A 14246-nucleotide genomic window follows, 5' to 3' on the forward strand; every position below is an offset into this window, starting at 1 on the left:
ATGGTCCCAGCTTTGCAGCCCGACGACTTGCTGGGGCTTTATCGTCACTCAAACGTGCAGAGAGCTGTAAAATGTTTACAGAAAGGGTCGTTTGCAGCTATAAAATCCTCTTTTCTCTCCTAAACAAGGCTGAGCGGAGCCATTTACAAAGCCCTGAATGTTCATCGGGGGAGAGGGGAACATCTGTTCACTCCAGGAGTTTTCCGTGAGCTTCTCGAACAAATTAACTCAAATGGGTGCTTTCTAATTAAATTAGCACTCGATTGGAAGGGCTTTGCGGTGCTGGAGTTGCTTACAATGAGAGCGGGGAGGCTGCTGAGGCTCCAGCACAGGCGATTGAACTGGAAGGTGAAATTGGGAAAGCCCATTACCTGGTGGAGGGGTTGGGGAGCCTGTGCTCCCGCTGGGTTTGCCCTTCTGGATGGAGAACACGAGCAGGTGATGGATGGGATGCCACCAAGCCCAGCCTTCCCGGGTGGGATGCTTGGCTGGAGGGGTTTGTTCTCCCCATGGGCTTCTTGGAGGATGCTTTGAGCATCAGGTTACAAGGGTTGGGAACCCTCGCCATGGGAGGACGACATCAGACCACATGCAGACTACATACAATCATAGAATAAGGTTAGAAAGGACCTTAAGATCATCTAGTTCCAACTCCCCTGCCATGGGCATCAGTCCTTTCCAGCCCCCCTTTACCTATATCCCAAGGCCAGACACTGCAGCCCCCACTGAGACCCTGCAAGCTGACGCTGTTGCCCACGCTGGTGCTTAAAGGTCATCTCCAAACCCCCCCTCCATCTCTCCCAGACACAGAGCTGGTGTTTTTCTTTGTTTCTCCTGTATTTACCAGTATTTAAAAGGTATTTTCTCACATTGTGACCATTTAAGCAAGCAATTCAGCTCCCTCTGTAATAATAACCTATCCTCCTCCTTAGTTACTACCTCTTCAATTTGCGTTTCACCTTCAGGCTTTACAAGCAGAAACCCACTATTATCCCTGCTACGATGGCTGCAGCAGGGAAGGCGCAGACCCTAAACCCCATCACAGACACCATCTACTACCTAAAGCTATGCAAGGATTCATCCTGACCACCTGCTCAGCTCAAAACAGCACCTCAGGCTTATAAGCAAAGTCCCAGTGATCAGAGGATCGTAGAATGGTCATGGTTGGAAAGGACCTTAAAGCTCATCCAGCTCCAAGCCCCTGCCATGGGCAGGGACACCTCACACTAGAGCAGCTTGCTCCAAGCCCCTGTGCCCAACCTGGCCTTGAACACTGCCACGGATGGGGCAGCCACAGCTTCTCTGGGCACCCTGTGCCAGCGCCTCAGCACCCTCAGAGGGAAAAGCTTCTGGCTTATCTCCAACCTGAACTTCCCCTGTTTCACTTTGAACCCATCACCCCTTGTCCTGTCGCTCCAGTCCCTGATGAAGAGTCCCTCTCCAGCTCAACAGCCCCAATGTTCTCAGCCTGGCTCCATACAGGAGGTGCTCCAGCCCCTGATATTCCTCATGGCCTCCTCTGCACTTGCTCCAACAGCTCCATGTTCTTCTTATGTTGAGGACACTGGAAGATTGATTTGGCCAACATGAAGCATTTGGTCCTTTAGCAGCATCAATGGCCTTATCCTGTTCATCAGTGGCCAGAGCCCCTTTTCTCCCATTAGGTTATGGGGGCCCCTGGCTGCTGCTGCACCCCTGAGGCCATTCACTTGTGTCTGGAGATGAGACTTTAATTACCCAGCACATCCCAGGGCATGGGCAAACCCCGGCACTGAGCAGCATCCTCATGCCCAGGCTCACCATGCATGCCATCACTGCATCCCTTTGGCAGGGAAATTGCTTCATCATCAGATCATTTTACAGCCATCTGCAATTCCTGCCTGGTTTTCCTTTCCTATGGATCCTCCAGCATCTGCTCTCCTGATGCCACGTGCTCCCTGAGCAAAGGCAAATGAGAATGGAGTGATGCATTCCCTGACCCACAGCCCTCCTCTCGACATCCCTGGACCGAACCAGCTCCTTCTACTCGTCCTCCCATCCAAAATGCCTGGAATCATCCTCCCATGAATGTGCAAACTGGATTTAAGAGGAAAAGGATGCCAGGATGATGACTTTGTCCTCTTGGCCGAGTTCTTCCAGGCTGCCAAATGCAATCCAGGGCATTCCAACAGTGTTCTTGTCCACGCATTAACTGCTCCATTGTGATCACAGAGAGAAAACCATCTGATTAAGCTGCTGCTTCCTTGGCCCTGCTGTTGAGTTCAGAAGGGAACTGAACCAAGGCCAAGGAAAGGGAAGGATGGAAGTGCCCAGGGCAAGAAATCCCTGGAAAGGGAAGCCAAGAGTTTCACCCCATGTCATGGATGGGAGTGTTCCTGGCCGGAACGGTCTCCATCGTGCCATGGTTTGACAGCGCATGCACTCGCCTGTGACTTCAGGGATGTTGCTAATCCTGGGAATTTTCTTTCCAACAGCATTCCCTGCCTCAAAGTGCTTCATGATCGAGACAGGCACAGCCTTGCAGATCCTTGGTATCTGCTCATGGATGAGTATAAGTGCCCCAGCCTGGCTTTAGGCACTGAATTCATCCCTTACCCCAGCAGGATCCTGCATGGGATTGGAGATGTGGAGGGATGATTTCTTTGCCAAATGCTGCCTCCCTTTCAGCAGTGGTGCTCAGGAGATGAAGCTGCTTCACATCCCTCCAGTGAAGGACAGGAGATGAACAGGAAAGTGTGAAGCATCATCCATCCAAAAACCTCCCACCCAGTGCTGGGAAGGACCAAGCACAGTCTCTGCCTCGCTATCACCATCACCTCTGCTCCCATGAATGCATCCCCAGAGTGCCCCAAAGTCCCATCCGTTACCATAGAGCTGCTGGTGATTTTCTAGTGTAGGAGCTGAATCAGGAGAGGAAGAATCAAGGAAAACACTGTAGAAGCAGGAATGCAGCTAACCTCCACCATGAGCTGCATTGCACAGAAACAAAGATGCTTCTTCTTGTTGCTTCCCCAATTTTCCCCCTTTTCCCCCCAGTTTCAAACAGTTGAAACATTTCCCTGAACTCTTCCAAGAGTGCTCTCACGTGTCAGAGTCCCTAAGTTTTGCTCATCCTAAAACTGCAATTTTTACCTATTTCCAAACCCTAGGTTTTTAACAGAAGAACAAAGCAGATAATTCCAGATTAACAAGCTCTTCCCTTGAACTTCCAACCTGCAAACACATCATCCCACCTCATTTATCCTGAAGTAAGGGATGCTCTGGTTTCAAAGCTTTGAAGCTATTTCATGCCAAGAAACACATGTGATGGATGGTCCAGAGATCACTCTGTGGGTCCAATGGTAAGGCAGAGCATCACTGCATCCCTCTGAAACACCCTCCTACCAGGGAGTGCTGTGATTCCATCACAGGAACAAGACTGGATTCATCATCAGGTAATTTATGGGATAAGGGAAGATAAAAGATGGGGACAAAACCCTAACGTGGTTTTGGGAGCAGAGCCAGGAGCTCATCCATCTGCGTGCACAGAGATACGAGTCGCAGATGCCATCCCAGTTTGGGCTCCCAGTGTTAAGGGGTTTGGTGACTCACAAAGAACACTGATCCCACCAAAACCCATGGAAAGCAGTGAGGAATAACTCTCCCACTTGGAATTGGAGCAGCTTGGAGCACACGTGAGCAAACGCAGAGCAAGTGCTTCCTACCTGGCTCATCCTCTGGCTCCTCCTCATCCTCCACTTTGCAGCTCTGGTTGCTGGGGGATTCTGGGGACTGGAGGGAGATGAAGGACGGCAGCTTCTGCGGCCAGCTGGCTGGGGAGGTGTTTGCTTCCTTCCAAAACTTCACCTCTTTCTCCGCACTAGAGGGTCCGGGCACTTCCCCATCATCGTGGAGCTGAGCTGGGTCATTCCTGCAGGAGACACATGGGAAAAATAATAAGGAAAACCAAAACGATCCCACTTGGCAATGCTGGGCATGGAAGATGCTTTCCAATCACGAGCAATGGAAGAGGCTGGGGTGAACCACCAAAGCCACACATGGAGGCTCCCCAAGCTTCAACCCAGGCTGTGGTATCCCAGCTGGAATCCCTGCTCTGCTTTCCTGCAGGGTTTCCAGTCCTCAGATGCTCCTGGAGATGCTGGGCTCCTGTTTGGGTGCTGTCTGAGCTGAGTGAGAACTAAACAGGGGAGATGGGACACTGTGGGGAGCAGGGATGCTTGGAGATGCCCCACGGGGCTTGGCTCATGTCCAACCCTGCTGTCCTGCACCAAGCCCAGCTAAGAGATCCTTCAGCTCCTTCTACATCTCCAGTGATGGGGTCATAGAGGCAAAATCCCTCCAGAGCAGCTTCCAAGCTTGGATGTGCTCCCTTCCAAGTGGAGGCTTCCAGGAGCTGGCCCTGGGACAGGAGGAAGGTGCCTCCCTACCTAAGAAGAGTAAGGAGCTATTCTACACCTTGTTCACACCAGGGACCTGAGCTGGGGGATATTCCAAGGCTCTTCTGTAAACCAGGATAAGCTTGAAGAGCCAAATGAATACTCATCCCCCTCTGCTACCTTACAAGGGAGGGCCAGGACTGGGCAAGAGCACGGACCAGTCCAGCCCAGCTCCCAGGTCTCTCCATTTCCATCCCACCTTCACCCCACATGCATCTGCAAAGAGCCATGGAGGAGCCGAGCACCCAAACTGGTATTTTCTCCTCCCATGAACCAGGACTTCTGGATTTTGGCTTTTAAAACCAAATTTCAACTTAGCTTCCTTTTTCGTTACACTGGAGGCAGTTGTTCTGCAGGAAGGGCAGAGGAAGACAAGGATGTGCCAAGCTCAGGAAGTTCAGTCTCCCTGTGAGGATGAGGACCAACGTGTCCATCTTCAGCCTGCGGCTCCATCCCAGCACCCAAAAGCATCAGAGAGAGCTCAGAGAGCTTCCGAGGATTAACCAAGGACCAACCCCCCCCCCAGCATCAAATGGTTTTACAAAGCCTATTGTATCTCCCTATCCATCCCCATCTCTGCTTCTCCAGGCAGTGAGTCCAGCCCTGATGGTGAGCCCCTCCATGCCATATTGAGGACTCAGCTCTGCTCTCTGCCACGGAGATGAGAGCAAGGGCTGATGGTTTCCAGCCTCCCATAGAGCTATGGATAAGCTATACCCACTTTAAGCAGTGGAGTTTCCACCAGGGCTCCTCCATCTCTCAGAAGGAAGGTCTAGAAAAGCCTCAGAGATACCTGGAAGCCCATTTCCAAGGGTTTGGGAAGATACACATCAGATAAAAGCTATCCTCTTTTTTCCTTTGGATGGAGACCTCCCCCCTTCAAGCACGGATCCTGCCCAACCCTATTGCCCATGGTCAAGAGGCCACCCCAGTGACCCACATGAGTAACATCTCAAACCACACCAGCACACAGACAAATACACACTTGGAAGAGGAAACATCTGGAGCAGGTTGGGAAGAAAATGGTTTTAAGAGCAGCAAAATGAGTTTCTTCTGCTCTTTCCTACCTGCCTGTCTCCTTTGAGACCTGTCTCCACTTGGAGGGGGGGGCACTGCGGTCCCCATCTTCTCCTCTTGGGCGACGTCTCTTCTGTGGGTGCAGCAGCTTGCACCGGGCACCCTTGGGGCAAAGCCCGTTCTTGGCAAAGTCAGGGCAAACCAAGGTGTGCTTCTTCTTGCACTGCAAGGGAAAAAGAGGACAACGTTGGGAAAGGCAAGGGAAGCCCTGCAGGGAGCATGGGTTCCCAAACTGGGCTTCTTCAGGTGGCACCAACACGCTGCTGAAGGAAGAGAAGGACGCATTGGTGCTTCCTTCTCTCTATCAAATCACTGTTGCATGCCAAGACAGTGACAAAAGTAAGATGCTCCTCCAAATACGGTGTTTTCAAGTGCCTGATTTTATGGACCCAAACCATCAAAGTCTTAAGAGCAACAATCTACCCTCAAGGAGGTGATGCTGGGAGATGCCAAAGAGGCTGGAGGAGCTGTTTTGCAGTGGACACAGGGTTTTCTTGTCCCAGCCATGCCTGGGACTCAGGGAAGAGCAGGAACGAAGCACATCCTTTATAGGACTTCTTTTGGGATTGCTGCCTGGATCAAGGGCTGGTGCTCAACCTGCTCTGGCTCAGGGCTTGGAAATGAGCTTGGTTGATGCTCTCCTTTCCAAGGAAGCTTAGTGGGGCCATGGCATGGGACTGGCATCAAGATGTTCACCCCTAACAGTGTGTCTGTGCTATCAGCCGGGCATTCAGCTGTGCCAGTGGGAGGGAGATGCCAGAAGTGTTCCATAACCTTCCCCCACACAAAGCTTTCTGCTGGGAAATGGCACCTTTTGGCCGCAGGCAAGGCAGGAAGAGATGCAGGAAGGGCAGAGAAGACACTTCCAGGTGTGATTTCCATCTGGGTGGTTGGGAATGTTGGCCAGAGGGAGAGAAAGAGCCGCCTGTCTCATCTCTGATGGTTCTCAACACCGTGACAGCAACAACATCAGTCCACAAAGCTTGTCCCAGCGTATCCCAAGGGATGCAGGGTGGGTGCAGGTCATAGAAGCCTTGCACAGGGGAAACCCACGCCCACCCAGGATGCTCCCATCCATCCCGTTCAGCTTGGCTTTTGCAGGGACCCCAGGTGTGCAGCACACTGTGACACCCATGGCAAGATGCAATCCAGCACACATGGCACAATGATAAGGTCACAACCCCCTGTTGACCTTCTCCTCAACCAAGGATGGAGCCTGCCTTTTCCCCAAATGCATCCTTCCTCTCTGTGATGCCCACACTGCAAACCTCCTTGCTATAGGGATGCTCCAATTTTGCATGGGTTTGGGTGAAAACAACACAAATCATAGCATCACAGAATGGTTTGGGTTGGAAGGGGCCTTAAAGCTCATCCAGTTCCAATTCCCTGCCACGGGCAGGGACACCTTCCACTAGAGCACGTTGCTTCAAGCCCCGTCCAACCTGGTTGTGAGCGTTTTAGCATCACCATGCTTGCCTGTTTATATAAATGCCTCTTCCTGATGATACGGGATGTAGGTGAGCTCCTGCCCTTTTAAAGCAACTCAACTTTGGGAGCACGGGAGCAGCTCCTTGTGCTGACCTTTGGGATGAGGCAGCAGCCCCGCTGAGCCATGGAAGCTCTCTCCTGGAAAGGGCAGCAGGGTTCAACAGCTCTGCCGCCCGGGGCCGGGCACCGCAGCCAGCATCGGAGCAAGGAGCTTGTCTGCTGGAGGTTGGGGATGGTGCTGAGCAGCAGGAGGGCTGGGGATCCAGATGGACACACGGATGTTGGCTCGACGGGGGGGACGGTGCAGTGACAGCACTGCTTTTCCACTGAAAAGTCATTAAAAACCCCATTTCCTGTGACTTTTCCCCTCTATTTGAAGGAGCTGCAATAGTAAGTATACAAGACAATAGGCAACCTGAAAGTAGTGGTGTCTTTACTTTAGTTCTGTGATGATTCTATGATTTTAAACAGTGCCCAAGCTCTGCCATTACTCCCAAATCCTACGTTTCATAGAAACATAAAATTATGGAATGGTTTGGGCTGGAAGGCACCTTAAACATCCTTTAGTTCTAAGGAGAAGAGCAGGAACAAAGGCCTGGCCACATGGATGCATCACCCTTGCAGCCAGCACTGATGCTGCTGCACCAAGGAATGATGCTATTCTGGAAGAAAAGCCAAGAGATGTGGCTGTTTCTTCCCAAGGGACCAGTTACAAGTCCCTGTGGAGGGGATGGTGCCGTGGTCCTGGCTCGACACCGGGATCAGGATGCACCACCTTCCCAATGCTCTCACCAGCACCCATCTCCAAGTCAATCACTGCACCAGACCACGTTTATTGGCTCCACAGCAATAAGATACTTCATAAAGACAACAAACCATGTCCCACTAATCCCAGGGCCGTGTCCCCAGCTCAGGTTTCTTAATGGTTTTTCCACACCATTCCCAGCGCCCTGCCCTTCTCCCGTCCATCACCACTGCTTCAGGGCTGGGATGGTGAAGCTGGGATCACCTCCCTGCTGGCCCCAGTGGCTGGAAAAGCCCTTCCTGTTTATTTACAGCAGTTCTGCTGCTCCTGCCCTGCATGCCAGAGCAAACACGATGGGGTTGGGTTGCTGTTAAGGCTCTTTGCTGCCGTGTGTCAGCCAGGGTGAAGCCGAGTGGGGCTGTGGGACAGCGGGCAGGACCATAGCTGAGGCCATCTGATCCCTTCCACCTGTTGGGGTGGTAAATTACACCCCACGGGACCTCTGCCAGCCCATAGGTTGGACCATAAGAAGAGAGAAAAAGCCTCTGGTCCCTCCCAACAAGACAACAGAAACCCCACAGCACCCCTAAGAAGCCATAGGGAGAAACCCCCTTGGCTCCATTGGGTGCTGATGAGGACACCATCATCCCACTGCTGCTGTGCTCATCCCCATCTCCCTACCCTGGGCTTTTCCCACAGCCTGACCAGCAGCAGTGCCCAGCGCTGGGATGGTGCCCAGCGGGAAGCCCCTGTGGCTGGGACTTCATCCTGGCTGCCAAGGCAGCTTTGGGTGAAAGTCAAGGTGCTGTCAACGACCCACAAAGCCTTAAATGGCCCAAGGGGCCCTGACGCACACATGGAGCAAGACAAGGAGGAGGAGGCTTGCAGGGCGCTGCCTTCTTTAGCATGGAGCTGGCAAAGGAGGGGGCAGCTGGTAGAAGGTCCCAGGAACGACGTTAATGAACATTTTCCATGAACCAGCTTGGCAGGAGGCAGAGGAGGGCGGAAGGAAGGCGAAGCTGGGTTACTGGGCCGACCAACAACCACCCACTAACCTTACAGGAGGGGAATGAGAGGTCTCATCCAGGCCAGCATTCCCGGCTCTGCTCCACCAGCCGTTTGTCCAGGTTGAACTCCTCAAGTGTCTCCAGGCTTGTCTCATCCCCCGCTCGATTGCTGGGTTTCCTAACACTTGTGCCAAGGGACCAGCAGGTGGATAAGAGATGGGAAAGTGCTGGAGCATCCTTCCATCTCTTTGGGCCCATGCACATCTCTCCATACACCATGATGGAGATGAGGCACAGAATCATGGAATGGGTTGGGTTGGAAGGGACCTTAAGATCATCCAGTTCCAACCCCTGCCACAGGCAGGGTCACCTTCCACTAGAGCAGGGTGCTCCAAGCACCCCCCAAACTGGCTTTCAACCCTGCCAGGGATGGGGCAGCCACAGCTTCTCTGGGCACCCTGTGCCAGCACGTCAGCACCCTCACAGTAAAGAACTTCCTCTTTATATCCAACCTGAACTTCCCCTGTTTCACTTTGAACCCATCACCCTTTGTCCTGTCACTGCAGTCCCTGATGAAGAGTCCCTCTCCAGCATCCTTGTAGCCCCCTTCAGACACTGGAAGCTGCTCTGAGGTCTCCACGCAGCTTCTCTTCTCCAGGCTCAACAGCCCCAATGTTCTCAGCCTGGCTCCATACAGGAGGTGCTCCAGCCCCTGAGCATCCTTGTGGCCTCCTCTGGACTTGCTCCAGCAGCTCCATGTCCTTCTTATGTTGGGGACAAGCTCAAGCTCTCAAGCACTTAAGTGCTTTCTGTGTTTTTAAAGCTCTCTGCACATCCACATTGTTCACCAGAGCTTTTGCAGGTGGTCCCATCTCCAAGCATCAGGATTAACTGACCGGATTGATGTCAGCCTGGTTTAACATCCCTCTTACCCACCACGTCTCGGTGGTAAGTGGCTGTTGGGAAGCTATTGCTGGAGGTGGCCGAGCTGTTTCCTGATGCTGCTCTGATCTGACAGGCAGGAAATAGCTTTTTCCTGATGGCTTTCTTATAATTGGGTGCAGATGGAAGCAGCCTTACAAGGGATATTCCAGCTCCCTGTTGCTAAAACCTGGAGGACAAAACATCCAGACATCATCCAGCCTGTGCAATAATGATGGACACATTCAGCTCAGATGTTATCCTAAGGAATCTGATCCAAAACAGGCTTCTGCGCTCAAAATGGAGTTTGGTGCCCTAGCAAAAAGCTTGCAGGGAAGTAATGATTTCTAATGGTGTTCTCCAAATGTCCTCTAGGATTTGGTATACTAAATGCTCTCTAGGACCTACAACAGAGCCGTGAATCCTCTCCCTTGGTTTTTGAAGGCAATAAAACAGCATTTGAGCTAAAGTACCTCTGGAGCTGGATACAGAATGGGATGCTGTTTCTAAACTCAGTGGGATCATCATCTTTAAGAAGCAGCAAAATAGCTGAGAGAGATTGAAGCGGACGAGGAAAAGCCTTGTCCCTGCAGCATCCCTTCTCTCTGCATACTCCAGCCCAAATAGAAATGCACTAAGAGATGGGACCCTCTTTCACATCCTTTCTCCACCACCTCTTGCCAGATTCCTCTGAGTTGCCATCCACTCTTTTCTCTCATCTTTCTCCCTGCTCTGGGCATGTTATTCCTCTATAATTGGAACTTCCCACATAACAAAATGATGTCCAAGGGCATTGCACCTCCCCAGTGCTCATGGATGTGTGGCCAGAGTCTCAGTGGCCACAGGCTGGATTTTCCAGGTCTGGTTTTCTGGATCCAGGTCTGTGTCTTGGGTCAGCCTGGACGAGAGTCACACAGCTCTGACAATGCTTGTAGAGAGTTAAGCCAAGATATAAATGAAAGAAACAAGGCAAGGCAAGAGGAGGGAGGAGCAGCAGCCAGGGACACTGAGCAACTCAGCCCTACTCCAACCCCAAAGCATCCAGGACCAGCTGAGCCACCACAAAAGCAAAGCCACAGACATGACGGATCATCAAATCACACAAGGGTTTGGGTTGGAAGGGACCTTAAAGCTCACCCAGTTCCAACCCCCTGCCATGGGCAGAGACACCCTCCACTAGACCCTTGAGGGACACCACTTGTTACTGGTTTCTACTCAGACACTGACCCATTGACTATAGCTATTTAGATGCAGCCATCCAGAAGGTCAGCATTCACCATTGCATGGCAATGTCTACAGCAATCATTCCCTGCACTGCTTTGTTAAGGAACCCCATTTCCATCAGAAACCATCCCAATCTCATCCATCACATCCCAAAACCAAGATGGAGCCAGTATCACGTTGACTGCAATTATCAACCCCAAATCATCACTGTTGAGGACAGAGCAAGCCAGACATCCACCAGACATCCCTTACAGTGTCATCTGCATCAGGGATGACAGGGAATTCACCACGAGTGTGGTTCTAAGTGCCTCAAGGAAGGCATCACCCACTGTTCATGGGATGCAGCAATCATCCAACAATGGAACAGATAGGAAGGAAAGGAGATTCCAGTAGGGGAAGCAAAGACAAAACCTGCTCTTCTTCACGTTCATCTACAGACACTCGGGTTGAAATCAAGGACTCTGCTTCATCAGTATATTCGCAGTTTACAGCCATGATTCAGCAACTGATCTTCCCCTGAACTCCCTGTTTTGTGATGCACCTCCTTCTGTGAAGATACTAAAGTACAAGAGGGAAAATCACAGACCAGTGTTTATCTAGGCACTATTATCAACTAGCCAAGGATATTAAGCAGTTTAAGTTTGCCCTGATAAGCACCATCTTTAATGTTCCATCTAAATGCTGCTAGAGATACTACACTTAAAGTAGCAATAAGAACCCTCATTATGCCATTACAGATTATGGTAAATAAGAGGCAACTGGAAACCCACACAGATTTTCACCATTCTATGATCCCAAATGGGTAGGATTGGGAATGGAAGAAACCTGGTTCTTCTGCAGGCTACTAAGTGTTGTCAATCAAAAGCTTCCATCACCAGCACCAAGATTTATCACCACCAGCAGCACAGCCAGCATTGCCCAGAGGAGCTGCACAAGGACTCAATGTCCCAAGCAAGCCAAAAGGATGCACCTGGAGAGGTTTTAGCCTGTTCCAATCCAGCCTGGTCACCATCTCATGAGCAGACCCATTACCAACCCTACTTTATATTTTGGGTTTTAAATAAAGATTTTACTTACTAATCAGTTTGTTGAGTGAACATTTCTGCTGTGTGCTATAGGAAAAGCAAATGAAACCAAGCAGGCAACTCCAGCACCCAGAGAACATCTGTCAACCAGAGCCAAAATTAAACAACATAAAGTTGCTTTTGTAGTTGATTTTCATACAGCTGCAGTGGACTATAAAAGAGCCATCAAAGACAGTGCTCTCCATCAGCTGTTTCTGAATGAGGGGAGAAGGTAAGTCACAAAATGCCTTATCACAGAGAAGCAGCTGCCCCACAGGAGTTATCTCCAGTGCCACCCAGACAAGTCTGCAGCAGGAACCATGGAATGGTTTGGGTTGGGAGGGACCTCAAAGCTCATCCAGCTCCCACCCCTGCCACAGGCAGGGACACCTTCCACTAGAGCAGGGTGCTCCAAGCCCCTGGGTCCAACCTGGCCTTGAACACTGCCAGGGATGGGGCAGCCACAGCTTCTCTGGGCACCCTGTGCCAGCGCCTCAGTACCCTCACAGGGAAGAGCTTCTGCCTAAGAGCTCATCTCAGTCACCCCTGGGGCAGGTTAAAGCCATTCCCCTTGGCCTGTCCCTACAGGCCCTTGTCCAAAGCCCCTCTCCAGGTTTCCTGCAGCCCCTTTAGGCACTGGAGCTGCTCTAAGGTCTCCCCTTCCTGCAGCAGAGGGGCAGGATCCCCTCCCTGAGCTGCTGCTCACGCTCTGGGGGTGCAGCCCAGCACACACGGGGGGGGGGGGGGGGGGGGGGGGGGGGGGGTGGTGGTGGTGTCTGGGCTCAAGCACACACTGAAGCCGGGTTATGGGGAGCTTCCCCTCTCCCAACACCCCAAGTCCTTCTCCCCAGGGCTGCTCCATCCACTCTCTGCCCAGCCTGTAGTCATCACTGAGATGAAAAGTTACATGAGCAGCAAAATCATGCAAACCTTTCTCCTCTTCCTGTTCTCTGGAGTGCCCCGCTTGCAGCCTTTCAATACTTAAAAGGGGCTGATAACAAAGACAGAGACTTCTTACAATGTCCTGTAGTGACAGGACAAGGGGGAATGGTTCTAAACTGAAAGAGGGATGGTTTACACTGGATATAAGGAAGAAGCTCTTCCCTGTGAGGGTGCTGAGGCTCTGGCACAGGGTGCCCAGAGAAGCTGTGGCTGCCCCATCCCTGGCAGTGTTCAAGGCCAGGCTGGACACGGGGGCTTGGAGCACCCTGCTCTAGTGGAAGGTGTCCCTGCCTGTGGCAGGGGTTGGAGCCAGATGAGCTTTAAGGTCCCTTCAACCCAACCGGTCTGGGATTCACTAAATGATGATTCACATTGATCTTCACCTCCCTGTGACAACAGATGAAGGGGAACAAGGACCCTCAGCTGTTACTCTCCATCGTGCACTGGATAAGCCCAAAAGACATTTAACTGTGAGCTGCTAACCCAGCTCATGTGGCTTTGCCTGAAGAAGTGCTTTAAATTGAACGCATCTGACCCATGAAGTGAGTTTCTGGGGGGAACCTGTTACACTTCCACCAGAAAAGGAGAAAACAACCAACCTGACGCATCACCAGCCCAGAGAAACACAAACGAGAACAAGGCAGCAGCTAAGAAGAAGTCCCCACATTTGAGTTTCCTGCAGAAACCCCAAGCAGCTGCCACTGTGCAAACACCACATTCTACCTGAGGGGGGAAAAGGATTTTCCCCAAGGAAGCCACACTTCCTCGGGCAGCAGGCTCTAACCACACCTGCCCTTGCTAACACGAGCTTTGCCAATACTTCACATGGATAAGGTGCAAATCAGAGCTCTGGTGAAAAGACGATGGCCAAGAAACTCATCAGGAATGATGGATTTTAGGAGGCTGATGGGCAGGTCCACCACAAGCATCTGTGGTGTGATGGCATCAAGCTTCACCATCAGGGATGAGGCAGGTTGTGCTGGGTGAGGTCCCTGGGAGGGAGGTGATGCTGGGAAACACTGGAGCCCCTTCTTAGCCATGATTTATTCCAGCGCATCTCCTTGTGCACAGGAGCCTCGTTGTTTAAACTCCCTGCATCTCACTGCTTAACAGCTCCCACGGGGGAACAATTTACCCACAGGCTTCAAGGCAGCTGATGGAAACAATCTGAAGATAGGTATTGAATGTGGCACGCTCGCTAATGCACACCATGGGGGACAAGCTTAGTTAATACAAACCCGTTTCACAGATGCAGCAGTTAGAAGGGACCAGGATGATACGTTCGCCTTTGCTCTGACACCTTGCAAGGGCTGGAGGACACCAGCACCAAACCCTACCCTAG

The 14246-nt window shown here is 51.7% G+C and overlaps 1 protein-coding gene across 2 annotated transcripts in view; it reads right to left on the reverse strand.

Moving 5' to 3' along the window:
* The window catches only part of ZC3H3 (zinc finger CCCH-type containing 3), a 156566-nt gene that overhangs the window by 9997 nt on the left and 132323 nt on the right, over positions 1-14246 (reverse strand). For both annotated transcript variants that reach the window (XM_057406663.1, XM_057406662.1), the window contains exons 10-11: positions 5504-5676; positions 3705-3910 (exon numbers count right to left, since the gene is read on the reverse strand). In XM_057406663.1, the coding sequence (XP_057262646.1) occupies positions 3705-3910; positions 5504-5676 (379 nt within the window). The remainder of the gene's footprint in view (positions 1-3704; positions 3911-5503; positions 5677-14246) is intronic.

This window comes from Pezoporus wallicus, unplaced genomic scaffold (genome assembly GCF_028554395.1).
Source record: "Pezoporus wallicus isolate ANWC-B61680 ecotype Strahan unplaced genomic scaffold, APGP_CSIRO_Pwel_v1 contig_13859, whole genome shotgun sequence".
NCBI classification, from domain to species: domain Eukaryota; kingdom Metazoa; phylum Chordata; class Aves; order Psittaciformes; family Psittacidae; genus Pezoporus; species Pezoporus wallicus.